We start from the raw sequence: 17,568 nt of genomic DNA on the forward strand, positions 1-17,568 counted from the left end.
ATCAAATTGTATCAACAGCTAGGAATAGGGGATGGTCACCTTAGAGACCTCAGTGTGGGAATAGTGTTCTGAAGGTGTTACTTGAATGGTTTTGATGGTTCTGAGAAGTTGCTGGTTTTGTTACTCCAAGGTTGAGAAAAATCTTTTTAAGATCTATTAGTTGACGAAGTCCATCTTAGTGTATCCCCAGGCGCAGGAACATGGTACAAAGCTTGGCAAGGGAAACCGCCCAACTTGTTCTACTTTCCATCTTCTGACCAGGCAGTTGACGTCACCTCCTGATCTAGAACAACTGGACATCATGTCCCTATGTGCATCTGGACATGCTGTTCTCTGCACAAGCATCAGTGACTCAGGAGACCCAGTCCTGACACATGGCACTTGAAGATTGGAGCACACATTCTGTGATTTTTTTCATGGTAGTCAGGGTCTGTGGCCAATGTTCTAGTTGGGGAATCCCCCAAGAAACCTGCCTATGCGCGATGGCTCAGTGGCTATGTCCTTGCCTTGCATGTGCTAGGATCCCATATGGGTGCTGGTTCATGTCCCTGCTGCTCCACTTCCTATCCAACTCCCTGCTTGCAGCCTGGATACGCAGTAAAGGACCTGTGTGGGGAACCCAGAAGAAACTCCTGGTACTTGGCTTCAGATCAACTCAGTTCTGATCATTGTGGCCACTTGGGGTTTGAACCAGTGGATGCAGGATCTTTGTCTCTGTGTGTCCTGTCTGTAGATCTGCATTTCCAGTACAAATAAAATAATGCTTTAAAAAGAAAAGAAATGAAGCTTCACCTAGGGTGACTTCAAACTTGACTTGTTTGTGCACCATTGAATGCAGGATCAAGTGTTGTCTGTCACCTTCCCTAGCCAAGGCACATACCGGTGGAGGCACCTGCTGGCTAGTTGGGCACCATATCTCATGTAAACTGACAGGTGCTGCGACCCAGCTTGGCCAGCCCACCACAAACCTGGTCCTCACATAAACCAATGGGTGCACAGCCCAATAACCCCCACCAGGCTTGCCTCCAGCCCCGGTTTTGGAATTTTTTTTCATATGCCAGGTTCTTCCTAGCAGAGCCCAATCTGGCTCTCATACATACCCAGAGGTGCTGCAGTTTAGCTCAGCACAGCTCAGCCCAACCTGTCACCAGCCCACCCCTCACATAAGCCTACAGGTACTGCCACCTTGTGCAGCCTGGCCCGCCCCCAGTTCTTGTCCTTGTGAGGCACATGGAATAAAAACTATAGCCTGCATCCTACGCATTATTCCTGGAAAACAAAGGAAAACTGTCTTTTCTTGGTACTAACAAAAAGCAGATCCCTAAACTCCTTTGAAATGACTAATTTAAGTAAAAATGGTGGAATATCCAAATGTTACTCAAAACCTATATTGTGTCAAATTGGAATATGAGGGAACCGATCATGAAATCAGATACTGTGAACAGAAGTTGAGGTACAAATTTATAAACTTTATTCTCATCTTTCTTTAAAAAAAGGGATTTATTTTTATTGGAATAGCAGATTTATATAGAAGGAAAGACAGAAAGATTTTTTCTATTTTTCTGGTTCATTCCCCAAGTGGCCACAACGGCCGGAACTGAGCTAATCCCAAGCAAGGAACCAGGACCTCCCTCCAGGTCTCCAATATGTGTGCATGGTCCCAAGGCTTTGGGTCATCCTCCACTGCTCTCTCATGCCACAGCAAGGAGCTAGACAGGAATTGAACCAACCACAACTTGGGATAGAACCCACAGACATGGGATCCTGACGCTTGACAGGGGAGGATTAACCCATTGAGCCATTGTGCTGGGTTCACACTCATCTTTCTCAGCCATTTTTAGATGAGTATTAAACAAATTTGAGGACTAATTATATGATTTTTACAATTGTACTTATTTATCTGGCAGGGTGGGTGAGGGAGGGGGGCTGAAGAAGACAAAGAGATAGACTCGCAGAGATAGATCGTTCCATCTACAGGTGTGTTCCCCAAGTGCGTGTAACAGCTGAGGTGGAGCCAAGCTGCATCCAGGAGCCTGAAACTCAATCTGAGTGATAGGAACAGAAAAACTGAAGTCATCACCTCCTGTCTCCAGGGTGTGCAGTGACAGGAAGCTAGACTCAGCAGTGGAGCTGGGACTCAAACTCAGGTACTCTGGCATGGATTGCAGGTGTCCCAGGTGGCAACTTAACCACCAGGTCTGAATTCAGAATTGTAATTAATATTTTAAGAAGCATGCACATGGCCCTGGTCACCATTCTGGTTATAATAATAACTGTATCATAGTGTATGTCTAGGGGCAGGTGTTTGGCACCATTAATAAGGCCCCTGCATCCCTTACCAGAGAGCCTGGGTTTGAGTCCCATTTTTACTTGAGATTTCAGCTTGTCACTAATGTGCACTCTGGGATGGGCACATTGTGACTCACACATTTGCAGTCCTTACTTACCTGGCTGAGGTCCAGACTGAGTTTTAGGCCCTCAGACTCAACCAGGCTAAGTCCCAGCTGGTGGGGGAAGTTGAGGATGAAATCAAAAGATGGAAAAGTCTTTGTGTCTCTGCCTTTCAAATAAAAGTGAAAATAAAGAAATAAAAGGAATATGCATCAAAATAGAGTTTGATAATGAGACTATTCCTGTGTGATAGCCTCCCCATAATTTGGTTTTCCAGGGCCAGGGGCATCTTACCCGTGAGCCATGTAAGGCCTCCAGAATCATCAGATTCTACTCTGCCAACGGAGCCTTAGGCCTAATTTTCAAGTTCAGAATTTTGTATAACTCACAACTGATGTTATAAATATCCAGATAGCCCTTGGCAGAAGAAAAGGTTCCCTGCTCCTGGTAGGCAAACCTTGAATAGATCTTTCCAAGGATTGTATTAGTCTTCCACTTTGGTTACTTTATCTTTTTGAAAATATGTTTGGACTTAAGTAGGGAAGAGTGCCTCTCCATTAGGATTGAATTCCTTGAAGATTCCATCCTTCTCTTGTAGGACATTGGGTGAAATCCAGTTTTTATGATTTTCTTCTAGTATCATCATAGTGGATTTGAGGGGAAAGGAAAGATACTTTCACATTTTCACAGAGTGATACATCCTTTTTGGGGACCTTTTTCTTACATGGTCATTTGATCCATCAGAGTGCTCCCTTTATTTAGGATTTGTTTGTTTCAGCAGTCACCTAAGGAAACAGTGAATGGATCTTTATCACTGCTTTGTGATAAATCAGTTAAGGTGTTGCTCTTGGGTGGCTGGAGGTTGAGTTTCCAGAGTTCCCCCCCAAGCTGGCCTCCACCACAAGTGCCTAGACTGTGCTTTGACACTGTCGCTCTTTGTATCTTAGCAGCAGCATGAAGAATCTGCCTGAACTTGGAACAGGATTTTAACAAATACTGTACCGAATGATACAGACTCCTTGTACAGGTTGACTGTACTAATGAAAAAGGGAGAATCAGTAATCTCATGTTACCATAATGTACAATAATGGTGTAAATCATTGCTACGTCTACTTTATGTACAAATTAATTCCTTGTAAAAAAAAAAAAAGTGAACAATGCACTGATGAAGTACCTAACAAAATTTAAACAATAATAACTAGATGACAAATTTTCTCATAGAGAGCTTTAGTAGGAAACCTAATTTTAGAATCTGTATCCTCTTTGCATTTTTATATTGAGTAGTATATACATGTAATATACATATCACCTTTAAACTATAATAAAATTAATGATTAGCATAATTTATTAAATTTTATATAAAATATAAATTAATACCAATCACATAGGTTGTTGAGAATTAAATCAGATAAGTGCCAGCTTCATAAATTGTATTACAAAAAAAAGTCTTTTATTGTGAAACTAGGTAAAGGAAAGACACGTAGGGAAATATGGACAAAAGGATCACCAACTTTGAAGTTCAAGACATGCCTTTTAATTGTTTTTTATTATTATTATTATTATTATTATTATTATTATTATTATTATTAAGGCAGATTAACAAAGAGAAGGAGAGACAGAGAAAAAGATCTTCCCATCAAATGGTTCACTCCTCAAGTGGCCACAACGGCCAGAGCTGAACTGATCCAAAGCCAGGAGCTAGGAGCTTCTGCTGGGTCTCCCACATGGGCCATTCTCTACTACTTTCCCAGCCACAAGCAGGGAGCTGGAAGGAAAATGGAACAGCCGGGACATGAACAAGTGCCCATATGGGTTCTTGGCACATGCAAGGTAAGGACTTTAGCCTGTAGGCAACCACGCCTGGCCCAAGATTTGATTTTAAATGCTAGCTCTGTCCCATAAACTTTAGACAAAAAGGAAGCAAGAAGAATGAAACATACAAAGAAAAGCATTCTGCAGTGTGTGGGGAGGGGCAATGAAATAACATTCATGAATGCCAAAACTGGTAGGCAAGGGAGGGATTGTGAGGAAATGAGTTAAGCCACAGCTTGGGATGCCCATATCCTGTATTACAGTGCCTAGGATGAAGCCAGCCAGCTGCCCCGCTGCTAACGCATCTGAGAGACAGCAGATGGTGGGCAAAGTGAGAGATCCAGACGCAGTTCTGGCCCCTGGCCTTAGCATAGCTGAGCCCCCAGGTGCTATAGTCCTGTATGGACTGAGCCAGCATTTGGAAGGTCTCTGTTACTCTGCCTTTCAAGTTAAATAAGTTTTAAAAATAAATAAATAGAAAGTGCCAAAATTAACAAAATGAAAAACCAGTTCAAAATTGAAAATACCATACCCAGTAAAAATATTTTTAAAAATAAAAATAAAATAATTCTTGAGTCCAGCACGATGGCTTAATTGACTAAACCTCCTCTTGCGTGCTCAGTTCATGTCAGTTCATGAACTGGGCTGCTCCACCTCCTGTCCAACTCACTGCTTGTAACCTGGCAGAATAGTCAAGGATGGCCCATAGCCTTGGGACCCTGCATCCACGTGGGAGACCCCAAAGAAGCTCAGGTCCAGCCATTGTGACCCCTTGGGGAGTGAAGCAGTGCATGGAAGATCTATTTCTTTCTTTCTATCTTTTTTTACCTGTTTTTTTTCTTTATTTTTGACAATCTACATGGTTAATTAAGGCACAAATGTTCAAGGGCTACAGGAAAGTGGGTAAGACTATTATTTCCACATCTCTCTCTCTCTTTTTTTTAATCTGGGGTAAAGAGGGAGATAAAAGGAGAAACCCCACCCAATCTCCCACCCATCCCAGGTCCCCGATGTGGGCATGCTCCGAGGGTCTTGCTCAAGTGGTTTTGATAGTTCAACAGTTATGAATTGCTGCCGATCTCACCACTCCAGGCTTGATTAAATCATTGCAGAATCCACTGATTGACATAGTCCATCTTAGAGAGTCTCTGTTTGCCCAGTTTTTCACTGACAAGATCTTTTTATTTCGGCTCTCTGTAAATCTACCTTTCCAATAAAAACAAATGAATCTTTAAAAAATAATAAACAAAAAAATTGTCCTAAATGAGATCATAGAATTTTAGGAGGAAGTGAGGTAGTACCTGAAGAACAAATTGCATAGAAAATGTAAAAAAAAAAAAAATTGCTTCTTAAAAGTAACATTTTCTGTGGTCTACTTTAACACATATATAGAAGTGAAATATATGATCACAGCACAGAGGATAGAGTTAAGATGTAAGATTTCTGTGTTGTTAAAGAAACAAAAAATTTTTAAAGATTTATTTATATTTATTCCAAAGTCAGATATACAGAGAGAAGGAGAGACAGAGAGGAAGATTTTCCATCCGATAGTTCACTCCCCTAGTGGCCGCAACAGCTGGAGCTGAGCCAGTCCGAAGCCAGGAGCCAGGAGCTTCTTCTGGGTCTCCCAGGCGGGTATAGGGTCTCAAAGGTTTGAGCCATCCTCGATTGCTTTCCCAGGCCACAAGCAGGGAGCTGGATGGGAAGTGGAGCTGCTGGGATTAGAACCGGCGCTTATATGGGATCCTGGCACGTTGAAGGCGAGGACTTTAGCTGCTAGGCCACGCCGCCAGGCCCAAGAAAGCAGACTATTTTTAGAAGTAGATTTTATTGTAAATACATCTTTACACATGCCTATACTTTTATTTATTGTTATTTAGAAGGCAGAGACAGATTTCCATCTGCTGGTTCACTCCTCAAATGACTGCAAGAGCGGGGGTTAGTTCAGACTAAAGCAAGGAACTCTACCCAGGTCTCCCTTGTGGGTATCAGGGACTTGACTATTTAGCCACCAGCTGCTGCTTCCCAGGCTGTACACTAACAGGAAACAGAAGTAGATGTTAACCATTACTCCAAGCACCTGCCCTTTGCACAATGTACTTTTTTTTTTTTTTTTAAGATTTATTTTATTTTTATTACAAAGTCAGATATACTGAGAGGAGGAGAGATAGAGAGGAAGTGGAGCCACCGGGATTAGAACCAGCAGCCATATGGGATCAAGGCAAGGACCTTAGCCACTAGGCCACGCTGCCGAGCCCTGCACAATGTACTTTTTAAGAGAATCAGATTTTGTTGGAGTTCATGTATGGGCAAACATAAATATATTGGAAAAATACCATGATTTGTGTTGTCATATTGAATCAAGAAAAAGTTGACATCTAAATGTATTGCTCAGTATGTTAAAGTTGAAATGAACTCAGTCATTGTATTAGAAGATGGTGCTTGGGCCCAGCGCCTTGGCCTTGTGGCTGAAATCCTCACCTTGAACGTGCCCCGGGATCCCATATGGGTGCTGGTTCTAATCCCAGCAGCCATGCTTCCCATCCAGTTCCCTGCTTGTGGCCTGGGAAAGCAGTCGAGGACGGCCCAAAGCCTCGGGACCCTGCACCCACATGGGAGACCCGGAAGAGGATCTGGGCTCCTGGCTTTGGATGGGCTCAGCACTGGCTGTTGCAGTCACTTGGGGAGTGAATCATCGGACGGAAGAGATTTCTCTCTCTCTCTCTCCTTCTCTCTGTATATATCTGACTTTGCAATACAAATAAATAAATGTCAAAAAAAAAAAAAAGACGATGACTTAAGGACTTTACAGACAGAAACTTCTATGAATCTGTTTCTAAAGCTTTGGGGCCATTTTTCTTTATAAAAATATCACATTGCATTAATACAACTTCATTAATACTGTTTGTAATTTTTTATATTGAGTTTATTTTTCCAACTACTTACAAGTAAAGAAACATTTCTGGGTGTCTTAGGATACACACTGAGTAGCTGGACATTTAACGTTTCGGTCCCCAGCCCAGCACAGTAGCCTAGTGGCTAACATCCTCACCTTGCATCTGCCAGTATCCGATGATGGTGCCAGTTCATATCATGGCTATTCCACCTCCCCTTTAGCTCCCTGCTTGTGGCCTGGTAAAGCAGTTGAGAACAACCCAAAGCCTTGGGACCCTGCACCTGCTTAGGTGACCCAGGCTCCTGGCTTTAGATCAGCTTAGCTCTGACCGTTGTGGCCACTTGGGTAGTGAACCACTGAATGGAAGATCTTTCTCTCTGTCTCTCCTCCTCTCTGTAAATCTGACTTTCCAATAAAAATAAATAAATCTTTAAAAAAATTAAAATAAATTAAATTTCAGTCCATCCTAGCTTCTCAAGTAATGTTATTGAGACAAACAGCCTCTGTGACTTAGCTAATTTCTGAGGTTACCTAGGTCTTTGTAAGCCTTACCATTAACTTATGTTAAGTAGTATGTTTTGAATTCTTCAGTTCTCATTGAGATTTCATAATTGACAGGATATCATTTTAGTTAAAGCACAAACTCTTAAAAGCAATGCCATGTGCTTTACCCAATGCTGCTCCTGGGTTCCATACCATGGCACAAGTGAGGGAAAATGACAGAAGTTCTAATGTCTTTGACAGCTAACCGGTGAAAATATGGCTCAGGCTGTGGCGTTGTGGAAGAGTGGATTTTGCTGATGTCTGCAATGCTGGCATCCCGTATCAGCACAGGTCAAGTTCCAGCAGCTCTGTTTCTGCCCCAGCTCCCTGCTGATGTGCCTGGAAGAACAGCAGATTTGGCTGAAGTACTTGGGCTGCTGCCATGCACATGAGAGACCCTGATACACTTCCAGGTCCATAGCTCTAGCCTGGCCCAGCCCCTGCTTTTGTGACCATTTGGAGAGTGAACCAGCAGATGGAAGATCTCTTTCTTGCCATCTCTGTCTCTCTCTCTCTTTGCCTCTGAAGTAAAGAAATCTGAGTTTTAAAATAATGAAAAATAAAAATGTGGTCCAGTCATTCTGGTGTATTTCATGTAAAGAATTAAAATAGTTGAGATCCTAGAATGAGACTTGTGAACTAAGAATGATTGTGTCCAGTCACGCAAGCTGTCACATTTAGTAGTAATCAGGAACTTACTTTGTACATAGCCAGCTCATCACTCAGCACTTATTACCACGATTATTCTAATAATTAGAATTGTATCAGTGTGGCCTTTTTCAGCGGTTTTGCCAAAAAAAGTCTAGGGCTTCCATTTGTCCACTGAAAAACGGGTGAGATTGGCACCTGTTTTCTTTAAAAAAAAAAAAGAAAAAAAACCTTGTTCTTTAGATAATTCCCCAATTAAAACATATCTATAATATTAATATTTTCTTCTATGATTTATTTGAAAGAGTGATAGAAGGGGTGAGACAGAGAGAGTAATTGTCTGTCCAGTTAGTTTATTCCCCAAATGGCTGCAAGAACCAGAACCAGGCCAGACATTCCATCCAGGTCTCCCATCTGGGTGCCTGAAACGGAGATACTTGGGCCTCAGTCACTGCCTCGTAGGTGCCTCAGCAGGAAGCTTGTTCGAAATCACAAGGTAGCTGGAACTCGAACCAGGCACGCCCATATGCCACAGTGCTGCCTAAGAGAATGTATCTATTTCTTTATTTCGAAGCAGTGACACACACGTGAGGAAGGAGAGATCTTCCACCCATTGGTTGACTCCTCAGATAGCCACATCTCATCTCCCACAAAGCTGATGGGGGCCCTTGTGCCGTCCTCCGTTGCTCCCATTAGCTGCCAGAACTCAAATTGGTGCTCTGCTGTGGAATGCTGGTGTTTGCAAAGGATGGTTTAACATAGTGAGCTGCAACGCCTGCTGTCATTACCTGCCTCTTATTCCCCCTCGCCAAAGGCATTGCTTGTTTCTGCTGTGAACTGCAGTATGTATTCCTTGATGCATTTCTGTGAACAAGAAGTCGCACTGTAGCTCCAGGATGGCTGTTCCACATAACTCTTTTTTTCTTCCCCTTTAGACTCCTCCAGAGAATCCTGGGACAGTAGGTGGAGTGCAAAGCTGTATTGTGTTGCCTTCCTGCTTTTTTTTTGTTGTTGTCTTCCTGCTTTTTGTTGTGTTATTATTCTTGGCCTGCCCTGGCTGCTCCTTTTTCTGCCATTAAAACTAACTCACTGAGCCCTGCATGTGTGATCTTTGTGAGAGCCTCTTGGCCTTGCATTTCAGTCCTGCACATGTGTTATGTCAGTTAGGTTTTGTGTCCAATTCTTAATTTCAGGATTGTCCCTAGAACAATAAGCACACTGGAATCTCACCTCCACTTTGCCCAGAACAGTTTCCTCCATTTTAAAGTACTCATTCTAGTGCCTTGGATCCCATTTCAATACTTCCTAGTGCTGCAGAATTTCCTAGGGTCCTTTTTGTGAAGGGAGAAAATAATCTAACAAGCAAATACAAGTAAGGTGTTAATACATGAGCTATTTATATCTAAACTTTTTAATTTATTTTCTATTTGAACTGTATGCCCTGGAAAAGGCAGGGAGAAGCAATGTTTAGCAGAGAATAATGATTTGCTCACTAATGGTAGTGTTCGCTGCTTTAATGATGGCTAATCTCATGCATATTAGGAAGATTTCCATGTTGTGTGAGTGTGTGCACCTCCAAAAGGTGTTGAGCTGGTTCTGATTATCTCACTGAATTTTTGTCTTAAGATGACGTCAGCTTGACGTCAGCTTGGTGTGGTTCCTTTTCATCCTTAGTGATGTATTTGTCAGGGATTTTGATGTGTGGTGTCCGTGTGATGTTAGGGAGTCTGTCTGCATGATGACCAGTGCTCTGACCCTTTCCAACTACCACAGGAAGAGAGGGGTGGGCCCAGTGGAGGTTATGCAGAAAGAATGAACTAGCTTCTGTCTTCCCTCTCTGACTCTCTCCATGTAACAGAAGAAGCCGGCCAGACCACTGCAGATCCCGGCATGGTCATGGGCAGTGTGGAAGCTGGGGACACAACGCCTCCCACCAAAAGGAAAAGCAAGTTCTCAGGCTTTGGCAAAATCTTCAAGCCCTGGAAATGGAGGAAAAAAAAAAGTAGTGATAAATTCAAAGAGACATCAGAAGGTGAGACACTAAGATTTCAATATGGGTTCTTGCTTAAAGAGTTTTGTATTTCAGAAATACCCTTTTCATTCTTCTCCTAAGCTTCTATAATTGTATTAGGGGAGGAAATTTAATTAAACCACCAAGTGATCATTCAGTGAGCCTTATATTTTATAGCTTCCTTCTCAGATTTGTGTTTTGATTGGATTAAAGTTAGCTAGTGAATAGTGGGTGAACTCTGAACATTAGCAAATCTAAGGTCTTTCTTCATTTCTACTCTGCCCATTTCCCATTAACTCACAGTTTATCCATAAATTCCAAATTATTACAGTCTCAAAGCTACAGTTATGTAAGGGTACTGTTTTTGACTATGAATAAAATGTTTTTAACTTTGAAGTTCATTTCCCTGTTTTCATTCCTAAGAACAGAAATCTGAGCTACTTTCTTTCTTTTACTCATGGAGTCAGAATGCCATTTAATGTTAACTTTTATCTACCACGTTTCTGAGTGCTGTTTTACAATTTGATGTTAGTTCTAGAGCGGAAAATATCTATGCGCAAACCCAGAGAAGAACTGGTTAAAAGAGGGGTTCTGCTGGAAGACCCTGAGCAAGGTGAGTTTCTAGAGGAGTGCCATGTAGTTGTCTCTGTGCACTTCCTCTTCATCTTTGGTTCAGTCTAAGTATTTGGATATTTTTTCCTTTGTTATTACTATTGTTTGGATAGAGAAGGCTTTGAAAAAAATATTCACCATTCCAGTGTCTGGCTCTATGCTTTTTTTTTTTTTTTGTAAGATTTATTTGTTTTCATTGGAAAGTAAGTTGACAAAAAGAAGGAGAGACAGAAAGATCTTCCATCCACTGGTTTTCTCCCTAAGTAGCTGCAATGGCTGGAGCTGAGCTGATGCAAAGCTAGGAGCCCAGAACTTCCTCCAGGTCTCCCACACAGGTGCAAGGTCCCAAGGCTTTGGGCCATCCTCGACTGCTTTCCCAGGCCACAAGCAGGGAGCTGGATGGGAAGTGGAGATGCCAGGATACAAACCGGCGCCCATATGGGATCCCGGTGCATGCAAGGCAAGGATTAAGCCACTAGCCTACCATGCGCCAGACCCACCTCTATGGTTTAACGCGAGATTGAGAGGTGATTAATGAAAGATTCTTGGAACATTCTCTCCTTGTACTTCCTCTGGATTGTGTCAACTGCTGTATCATTTGCAATTTCTGTTTTTGACCAAATTTGTCCCCATGTTCCTACTGTTACCCTACTTTAATTGTCCAAGAATCATGTTTTGATATTTTAACATTCTCTACCAGCTTAATAATGTGAGGACCTTTTTTTTTTTTTTTTAATTGGAAAGGTAGAGTCACAGAGAGAAACGTCTTCTATCTGCTGGTTCACTCCCCAAATGGCTGCAACAGTCAGAACTAATAACCAGCACCTTCCCCAGAAACATGTTGAATAATACATGCTGTCTCTTTTTCCTGGATTACCTTTCACAGTGTGCCAGGCTCTGCTTCCTCAAGAGCCGGTTCAGATACCACTCTCAGTGGAGCTTTCCTGACTCCATTCCCACACCCAAGTGAATGATTTTTCCTTTTTCTGGCCATAACACTTCATTTTATAGCCCTTTACATTTAGCACTGTAATTTCTTCTGTGTAACAATTCTATTCATTTGCCATATTCATAATAGAAAAGTATTTCCCACATAATTGACAGAAGTTTATTGCAAAAAGGAATCATTTAGATCTGAAAGTCTAGATGCAAAGCAGCTAAAACAGGATGACAGAGAAAAGGCGTAAGAAAGATCATAAATCACTGGTTCCTCTCCCTACCTGACCACATTGATTCCATAGCTTTGCTCCTTCTTCTCTCTAACAGGTGCTGAGGATGCCGGAAAGCCAAGTTATACCACATTAAAGAATGGCCATACCACCCCCCTAGGGAGCACTGGGTCCTCCAGTCTAGTCCAAATAGAGGAAGAGCCAGCAGGCATAGCGAGTCTTCGGAAAGCTATTCCCGAAGAGGATCCGAAGAAGCGACTTGGTAAGAAATTGGATTACTTTAGCTTAAGAGACATGAACTAATCATTCTCATTTATCTCAGGGACTTTCATAGAACAGGGATAAATAAAATGTGGAGGAATTTGTATTTTCATTTAAGGATTCCTTAAGTTCTTTCAGCTTTAAGTGGCGTTTCACCCTCTGTCATTTATGCATTCACAAAACATCTAAATTTGTGATCTTCTGGAAAGAAAATTGTGCTGAATAGCAGATTCTTGCAGGACTTTCTCAGCTTGCACGTGCTCTTCCTCCACCCAAAGATTTTTTTTAAATGTATTTGTATGAGAGACAAAGAGAATTCCCAGCCATTGCACTGCTTCATTTCCCAGATAGTCTCAGTGACTGGGACCTGGCCAGGCGAGTTGGGATCCAGGAACGCAAACTGTGTGTCCTGTGTGGGTAGCAGGACCTCGGTTACTTGAGCCTTCACTGCTGTCTCTTAGCATCTGCAGTCACAGGAGCTGGAGGTAGGAGCTCCAACAGGGGACACAGGCGTCTTAGCACTGGCTTCCATCCAAGGCATTTTGCTGGGCCTCCTTCAGCAGCATGGATTTTTTGTGTAGAATCACTGCCATGACAAGCCTCTCTTCCCAAGATTCTCTTACTGACATTCCTATTCCTCAAGTATGTTAAAGATGGAAAAAACTGAGAACTCTAGCTTTTAAATTAATCCATAAATCATTGATGGCATTGACTAATTCCATAGATGTGTTAGCTTTTCCAATCTCACTTGTTTATTCTTTGTTTTTAAATCACCATCTGTTTTACACAGGCTCAACCGGAAGCTGGTCTAATTCTGATGGAGAGTCTGTTCCTGAGAGTGTACCCAAACAGCCTTTATTTCCCCCCAAAAGACCCTTGTCTTCTTCCTATGAAGGAAATGAAGGGCAAGCAAAGAATGCCTCTTCAGGCAGCATGGCAAGGTCCATCTCTTCCACTTCCACCTCTTCCATCAACGCAACACCTGCTGCCACTACAGCTGCCACAGGTCTGGCAAAGACTGCTAATGCCTTCATTACCCCTTCCCCGGCACCCAGGACTCTGACTTCTGCTCCCACCAGCACCAACACTACTACCACCCCAAGCCTTACTCACCCAGTCTCTGCCAAGCAGCCTCCTATTCCTCCACCTAAACCAGCTCACAGAAATAGCAACCCTGTAATTGGTAAGTAAATCTCCAGACTTCAGTTGCTGTTTGGTTTGCTTGGTTTGGGATGGTGATTTTTATTGAGTAACTGCTAACAGTGTTGTTATGGTCTGTGAAGAGTTTTCCCCAAAGGGGTCCTCAATGTGGAAAAAAAAAATCTGGAAAATGAGGCAGATGGCCATAACTAAAATTAAGTTCAGGTTTGAGATAATTGGTGTCTATTTTCTTAAAATGATGTTTCTAAGACGCTATGTGTAGTTAGGGGTCTAAATATGTAAACACTGTAACAGGCATGAAGTTATCCAAAGCATTTACTTTAAAATAATAATAATAATAATACCATCACTTAACAAAGGTAAGACAAGCTTATCAAATGACAAGGCTTTTTCTTTTCCTTCCCCTTTAAGATTTATTTATTTATTTTTATTACAAAGTCAGATTTATACAGTGAAGGACAGAGAGAAAGAACTTCTACCCACTGGTTTACTCCCTAAGTGGCCGCAATAGCCAGGCTGAACCAACCTGAAGCCAGGAGCTTCTTCCAGGTCTCCCACACGGGGGCAGAGTCCCAAGGCTTTGGGCCATCCTTGACTACTTTTCCAGGTCACAAGCAAGGAGCTGGATGGGAAGTGGAGCAGCCAGGATACGAACCAGTGCCCACATGGGATCTCGGCACCTACAATGCAAGGACTTTAGCACAGGCTGCTGCACCAGGACCAGCAAGGTTTTTTCTAAACCACTAAGTCCCAAGTTTTTTGTTTTTGAAGTATTTTAATGGCAGAATATTTTTAGGAAATATTGTAGTGTATCTGTTGTTCAATTTGAGTCTTATAGGTGTCCGATATATAGGATGATGGACCATAATATGCTAAAATCTATTTTAACTTGCCACTGTCTTTCTTAAGCATAAATGAGTGTAGTAGATAAAAGGATGGTTTTATAAATGCTGGTGCAACTTGTGACTCAGTCTCTGGCATATATCTTCTTGAGAAACTGCAGAAGATATTATTTTAATGATTCTGATAAAATCTTGAGAAAGTCTAGAATGCAATTCTTGCATTAAAATGAATGATGATAAGGAAAACAGAGAAGGCAATTAGTTAAATTTTGCATTTACCCAAAGTCCTATGTAGAGCTGTTTTCTTTACATAAATGCACACCATCTTAGAAGAGTTTTCAAGAAACAGGACAGGAGCAAAGGTTAATGCATACTTCAGACCTAATGAAAATGTGTTTTTTCAAGAGAAATAGTACTAAATTTAGTACTTCTTAAAATTCTTGTTAATGATGTAATGGTTGAATAAAAATATGCTGCTCATTAAATACCTAATGTCATCTAGTTGGTTAAAGTGACTAGAATCTTGAAAAGCAAGCCTAGTCTACGGCCATACCACCCTGAACGCGCCCGATCTCGTCTGAAAAGCAAGCTTAGAATATACTGTGAGTATGACAGGTTAGAATACCTTGATGAAAGCAGGGTGAAGATTATTATTGTCATCACCACCTCAGATGGGTGCTGCTGTCCTGCTGGCTTATCTCTGAGGAACCTCAGGAGCTTTCACACACTTATTTTCAAAACTACCTTGTGCCTTAGGAAACTGATTTTATCTGCTCAGAAAGATAGGGCAATGAGAACATATAGACCCTGTGACTCATTCAGGGCTGTGGTTAGTAAGAGAGAGAAACTGCCCAAAGTGTCTTGGGTCTCCCATTCGGACTGTCAGGCTCACCTAGAATACTTGTTAAAATACAGAGGGCTGGGCCTAATATGGTAGCCTGGTGGCTAAAGCCTAGCATCCACTGGGACCCCACATGGATGCCAGTTCGTGCCCTGGCTGCTCCGCTTCCAATTCTGCTCCCTGCTTGTAACCTGGAAAAGCAGTCGAGGATAACCCAAAGCCTTGAGACCTTGTGCCCATGTGGGAGACCCAGAGGAAGCTGCTGGCTCCTGGCTTTGGATAGACTAAGTTTGACTGTTGGAGCCACTTGGGGATAAATTAGCAAATGGAGGATCTGTCTTTTTCCTTTTCCCTGTACATCTGCCTTTCCGATAGAAGTAAATAAATCTTTAAAAACAAACAACAGCAAAAAAAAAAAAAAAAAAATCACAAAGGCCTGGGCCCTGTCCTTAGTGTTTCTGATTTTAGTCTGTCTAGGCTAGGACCTGAGATTTTGTGTTTCCAGAGATTCCCAGAGCTGCTGCTGCTCTTAATGCAGGCACTGCACATTGGTCCTCAGCTCTCAATCAATGGTACCCTGCCTCTTTCAGCTGAAGGCGGTTCATTAAGTGAACCTGGAGGCATGACGCCCTGGCTTTGCTGCAGAGACTGCTTCTGACCGGAGCTGTATAAATCCAGGCACCCAGCATTGTCACTAAGGGGTCAACAGCCATCTCAGACGGCTGCTGTCCTGCTGGCTTATCTCTGAGGAGCCTGTGGAGCTTTCTCACACTTATTTTCTTTCTTTTTTTTTTTTTTTAAAGATTTATTCATTTTATTACAGCCAGATATACACAGAGGAGGAGAGACAGAGAGGAAGATCTTCCATCCAATGATTCACTCCCCAAGTGAGCCACAACGGGCCTATCCGAAGCCGGGAACCTGGAACCTCCTCCAGGTCTCCCACGCGGGTGCAGTATCCCAATGCATTGGGCCGTCCTCAACTGCTTTCCCAGGCCACAAGCAAGGAGCTGGATGGGAAGTAGAGCTGCCAGGACTAGAACCAGCGCCCATATGGGATCCCGGGGCTTTCAAGGCGAGGACTTAAGCTGCTAGGCCACGCCTCTGGGCCCCCTCACACTTATTTTCAAAACTGCCTTGTGCCTGGCCCTCAACAGAAGGACAAAGCAGGACCATTCACGAAGTTTTTTGTAAGTTGGGTAGATTCAATCCCATTTTTTTTTTTTGAAGATTTTATTTTTATTGGACAGTCAGATATACAGACAGGAGGAGAGACAGAGAGGAAGATCTTCCGTCTAATGATTCAACTCCCCAAGCGGCCGCAACGGCCGGAGCTGAGCCCATCTGAAGCCAGGAGCCCAGAACTTCTTCCAGGTCACCCACGCGGGTGCAGGATCCCAAAACCTTGGGCTGTCCTCGACTGCTTTCCCAGGCCATGAGCAGGGAGCTGGATGGGAAGCGAGGCTGCTGGGATTAGAACCAGTGCCCATATGGGATCCCGGTGCATGTTCAAGGCGAGGACCTTAACCCCTATGCTATCATGCCAGGCCCCAGTTCAGTCCCATTTCTTTCACAGCAGTATCATGATCATAAATGATTTACTGAATCCCAAGCCTTATTTGTCAGTCCTTAAGAAAGAAACTGAGATGGGTCAGAAATATTTGTGTGTGTAATGGACCATTAATTGTAATGGTCCTTGAATTTCAAAAGTTTGGAAACCATTGCTTTAGAAATACTACTGTTTTGGTGGGGTTTGTTGTTGTGTTGTTTTGAGATTTATTTATTTGTTAGGCACAGTTACAGAGAGAGTATGGAGAGATAGAGATCTTCCATCTGCTGGTTCACTCACAAGATGACCAAAATGGCTAGGATTGGGCCAGACCAAAACCAGGAGCTTCTTTCTGAGTCTCCTATGTAGGTGCCAGGGACACAAGGACGTGGACCATCCTCCACTGCCTTCCCAAGCACATCAGTGGAGTAGCCAGGACTTGAACCAGTGCCATATGAGATGCTGCAGAGTATACATGCATATGCTCACTTCTTCAACATCATGGGGTATATGCCTTCCAATAACTGCCAACAGTAACTTACCAACTCAGAAGTTAAAATATCCAAATAGAGTCTTATAAAAGTGAGTTTTATTATATATGAAATAGCAGAATATTTTTAGAGAAGTAGCAAAGATCTAACATACACAAAATTTTCTCAGCATTGATGCTGAAATTCACATTTTTATATTTTGTGTATATGATACAGTATGTTTCTAGCAAGTCCTTTTTCAGATTTACTTCTGAGAGGTAATATTAAAACAATATAAAATGAACCTGTCTTTTACTCTTTTTTTAAGATTTATTTGTTTTTATTGCAAAGTCAGATACACA

General features: G+C 42.4%; 1 protein-coding gene across 7 annotated transcripts in view; it reads left to right on the forward strand.

The window, feature by feature from the left end:
- PHACTR4 (phosphatase and actin regulator 4) overlaps positions 1–17,568 on the forward strand; it is a 115,246-nt gene that overhangs the window by 78,182 nt on the left and 19,496 nt on the right. For 4 of the 7 annotated variants that reach the window (XM_058677733.1, XM_058677740.1, XM_058677751.1 and 1 more), the window contains 4 exons: positions 10,149–10,322; positions 10,834–10,914; positions 12,180–12,344; positions 13,134–13,526. In XM_058677733.1, coding sequence (XP_058533716.1) covers positions 10,149–10,322; positions 10,834–10,914; positions 12,180–12,344; positions 13,134–13,526 — 813 coding nt within the window. Of the gene's footprint in view, positions 1–9,225; positions 9,254–10,148; positions 10,323–10,833; positions 10,915–12,179; positions 12,345–13,133; positions 13,527–17,568 lie in introns of all 7 variants that reach the window. The other 3 variants (XM_058677724.1, XM_058677729.1, XM_058677748.1) reach the window with 2 other exon arrangements.

Source organism: Ochotona princeps, chromosome 2 (genome assembly GCF_030435755.1).
Source record: "Ochotona princeps isolate mOchPri1 chromosome 2, mOchPri1.hap1, whole genome shotgun sequence".
NCBI lineage: Eukaryota > Metazoa > Chordata > Mammalia > Lagomorpha > Ochotonidae > Ochotona > Ochotona princeps.